Here is a 4,122-nt window from a genome sequence, read left to right as displayed (position 1 = left end):
GTGTAGTTTGATGTACCGTGATGTTAAGACAGGCTGCTGGTACGACAATATACTTCCTTCCTGAACCAACCCGAATGCACTTTCTACAAGTGGCTTTTCAGGTGACATGTTCGTAGTGGTAACTACTGGCTTGTCCTCAAGGGTGAATTCTGAATATGCCTCCACAACTCTGAACAAGCATGGATCTGGTAAAACACCCACCATCCCTCTGTAGACTCCACTTCTGTAAAGAGATGTTTAGCATGAGAATTGTTGTTGCTAATGTTACACTGCTTTGTTATTCCCCTAAATAGCATTTCTATATTTTTTATACTCTGGATTATTTTAAATGCTTATGAACACTTTAAAAGCATATTCGTCTTTGCAAAAAATGGCCAACATGTTGTTATAATTGTTGTTAACATCCTTGCACACATGAAATTAAATGTGATGATAGCTGAACTTACCTTACTCCACCTTGTGCTGTACGATTTGGAACAGGTTTTGTGATGACCAAGGCATTGATGGGTCCTGGTTTCACACCCTGACAGACAAATTCATCTCAGAAGAAATAACAAAGCTGAAACTATAAACATACAATACACTTTTAAAATCCAGATGTTTGTCATTATAGAGCTCTCATCATGCTCTCTTTCTCTCTCGGTCTCTCTGCGTGTGTGAGAGAAACAGAGGCAGCAAAGCCTGAGAGACAACGGAGTTATTTCCATATAAAGATGAACTGTAATAGCCCAGTCTTTGTAAAGATTCAAGTAAAGTTTGTACCATATTCTGTTTATTTTAATAATTCAATTTAGTTTTATTCAATAAATACAGTGCAATTAAAATACAGAATATTTATTCAAATTATGAAAGCTTCAAACTGCTTGAATGAGATCTATACTGTCTGTTTACCCCAAATGGTTTGACTCATTTCTTGCAACAGTCTTCACACTGTCTGAAATAACATAGTCTAAAATGATTGGATCATTTAGCCTGAATTAAAAAAAAACTTATTGTACTGAAATACACACTGTGAGAAATACACACACACATACATATACAGCCTTCCCTACATGGCGAACGTTACAAAATGGTACGTGAGAGACGTCCTCCGAACGTCCGGCAGAGAACGTTACAGAGCGGACCTAAATGGACTTCGTAAGGTCCGGGGGACGTCCCCTGTTTGCTGGGTAAACTAAAGTGATTCACTGCTTTAGTCAGTCTTGATGACTGCAGCGCCACACAGTACCATCTCAATCAAGAACCTGCTGTGTAACTGGATATTGCAGGTGTACTTCACTAAAATCACAACATTATCATACTTTTTAGTTTTTCTGATAGATGTACTTCCAGAATTCTAGAGGCTTTCATCAATGAACCATATTCTTTTGTACTACAAAAGTGACGTGTGGTCAAGAATGGTGTCCCATACTCAGAATTTGTGCTCTGTATTTTACCCATCCAAGTGCACACACACTGTAGCGAACACACACCCGTGGGCAGCCATATTGCTGTGGCGCCCAGGGAGCAGTTGGGGGTTCAGTGTCTTGCTCAAGGGTCTCACCTCAGTCGTGGTATTGAAGATGGAGAGAGCGCTGGTTCCTCCAACGCTCCTTCCATCTCCTTCCAACGACAATTCCTGCCGGACCTGAGACTTGAACCTGCAACCTTTGGGTTACAAGTCGAACTCTCTAACCATTAGGCCACGACTGCCCACGTGAGCATGTGCCAGGAGCAGATGGATGATCAATGGATTAAGAGCTCGACCCATTACTGTTTGATACTCTGGATTAATATACTGTTTTGGAAACAGGGTTTGTTAATGTTGACCTTTACATGCTAAATTTCTTATGCAAATAATAGGAAACAGACTGGTTTTTCAGTTTCCTCTGGTAGCCATTGAGAAGTTAGATCTGTGTCCAGCATCAGACCTCCAAAACCTGTACAGTGCCATCTGTTTTTAAAACAGCACTCAGGTGCAGCATCAACGCTAATTTCGGTACCTAAGACCACGCTTGTTCACTGACTGCTCACTAGAGAACAGTCGATAGACCTTCAAGCCAACAAGGCCATGTGATGACTTTCTCCTGAATGTGAGAAGTGATGAGGGATCTGGGTGTTGTCAGGCATTTACACAGATCTTAACAAGGTTGTTCTCAGTTGGTTTTCCCATATGGCCTCACTACATCACTGCATTTGTGTCGAGAACAGTGGTGTGGAGTGAGGAGAAACGATTAATCATTTGACAGCACTAATATATATATATATATATATATATATATACACACATACACACACACTTATTATATAAATATTTTTATTTTATTTTTTAAAACCGATCATTCTCCAGATTCACGTTGGCCACATCACGAGCGCTGACTGGTCTGTTGAAAGCCAAGAGCTCATCACGACATGCAATTGTCTAGGAATGTCTTTATGTGTTACTGATGACAGCACCTGGAAGGCTGCGTTTTTCCTCATTCCAGCCGACTGTGATGTTTGCCTACTGATAACCTGCTTGTGTAACTTGCCTCTTTTCCGTTGGTGATTTTTCAAGTCTGGTTGCCCTGGGGCCGTCTTCCAGAACCCAGACACACACACACACACACTTATACAAACTATTGGGAGTATTACAAGTTTTCTATTTCATCCTACCCTGAACTGCATCCAATATCATTTCATCAATCTGATAGTATTTCTCTCTCACTCACTCACTCACTCACCCCCACACACACACACACACACACACACACACACACACACAGTGAGCACACACACACACAGTGAGCAAACACACACACACAGGCGTGCAGTGATCAGGGTTTGTGCTGCTGGTGTGCGCTCACGTTCCACTGCAGGACGGCTGGCGGCAGGACGGCGCACGGCCCCAACAGGCGTGCAGTGATCAGGGTTTGTGCTGCTGGTGTGCGCTCACGTTCCACTGCAGGACGGCTGGCGGCAGGACGGCGCACGGCCCCAGCCCCGTGTTCCCGCTGATGTTGAAGCCCCGCGGGCTGTAGCTGTAGATGACGGCTCCTCCGGCCGCTTCCCTCTGCAGCAGCGTCACTGTGGTCCTCTGGTACAGCTCGTCGTCGGCCGGGCCGAGCCTGTGGCGGCGCACCAGAGACACGCTACAGCACAGAAACAACAACACATCTGCAGTTACACGCAGTGCTGTGCTGAACACTGAATCCCACAATGCACTGCGCTTGACCTTCTACGTATTTGATTCGATTAAAAAAAAGCATTTTTACACACAAAAATGATTTTATATACAGAAATACTTGTATATGTGAGATCACTGTACTGTGTCTGAATACTGTGTTTGCGGCTCGCAGTATACACTATAGAGTACACGAGGACTGCAGCGAGGACACAGCTGCGCGTTTACCGGCTCAGAGCCGGAAGAAGCCTCGCACCGAGCCGCAGTCCGGGACCGGATCCCGGTGACAGGAGCCTCGCGCAGCTGACGGCGGCCATGACGATGACGCACGGGACTCACGAGCGCGCGCATACGGACACGCGCACCGGTGACGTCACCCTCTGCTCAAATGATCATCTTAAACACTTAACAGCTTCATAACTGTCTATGTTATCGATTATATTCGCCATTTAGTGAATGTTTATTGATACTTGTTTTTATAGCACATGTCGATATTCACACAGAAATCTGCAGTGATGTTTTCTGGAACCTCCAGCATCAGTGCTCCGTGATCCGCGGCACAGCTCTGAGCTCGATTAGTTTCCCTGGAGGCGCGTGACTGCCTGTGCGCGCGCCCGCGGTCGTGTTTACTGGGCTGCGGTTCTCCGCCTCGCGCGTTCACACGGTCTGAGCGTGTTATGATCGCTTCTTCTGCTTACATCGCTCCTCTGAGTGCGCCATTAACGCGCGCCGGACGCGTCAGCGCGGTGGAAACGGCCGGTTAACGATGTATCGCTCTCTGTTCGCCTTCAGCTCGGCGGAGCGGAACGCGCTGCGCTTCCCCGCGGGAGACTCTTTCCTCGTGCTCGAGCGCAGCAGCGCGCACTGGTGGCTCGCGACGCGCTGCACCTCCGGCGAGACGGGATACATCCCCGCCGCATACCTCGAGAAGATACCGGTGAGACGTGTGTGTGTGTGTGAGAGTGTGTTCACTGTGTGTG

At 46.5% G+C, this 4,122-nt stretch overlaps 2 protein-coding genes across 2 annotated transcripts in view; one reads left to right on the top strand and one right to left on the bottom strand.

Moving 5' to 3' along the window:
* ndufaf3 (NADH:ubiquinone oxidoreductase complex assembly factor) overlaps positions 1 to 3,477 on the bottom strand; it is a 5,469-nt gene extending 1,992 nt beyond the window's left edge. Inside the window, exons 1-2 of the mRNA XM_016488925.1 lie at positions 3,371 to 3,477; positions 2,915 to 3,110 (exon numbers count right to left, since the gene is read on the bottom strand). Of these exons, the coding sequence (XP_016344411.1) occupies positions 2,915 to 3,110; positions 3,371 to 3,459 (285 nt within the window). The 5' untranslated portion in view covers positions 3,460 to 3,477. The remainder of the gene's footprint in view (positions 1 to 2,914; positions 3,111 to 3,370) is intronic.
* A 266-nt stretch (positions 3,478 to 3,743) lies between these two features.
* Positions 3,744 to 4,122, top strand: part of nckipsd (NCK interacting protein with SH3 domain) — a 10,313-nt gene continuing 9,934 nt past the window's right edge. The window contains exon 1 of the mRNA XM_016488919.1: positions 3,744 to 4,079. Coding sequence (XP_016344405.1) covers positions 3,909 to 4,079 — 171 coding nt within the window. The 5' untranslated portion in view covers positions 3,744 to 3,908. The remainder of the gene's footprint in view (positions 4,080 to 4,122) is intronic.

This window comes from Sinocyclocheilus anshuiensis, unplaced genomic scaffold, assembly GCF_001515605.1.
Source record: "Sinocyclocheilus anshuiensis isolate Anshui unplaced genomic scaffold, SAMN03320099.WGS_v1.1 scaffold1849, whole genome shotgun sequence".
Lineage (NCBI taxonomy): Eukaryota > Metazoa > Chordata > Actinopteri > Cypriniformes > Cyprinidae > Sinocyclocheilus > Sinocyclocheilus anshuiensis.
Note: the sequence above shows the minus strand (reverse complement) of the source record. Positions and strands in the feature narration are given on the sequence as shown.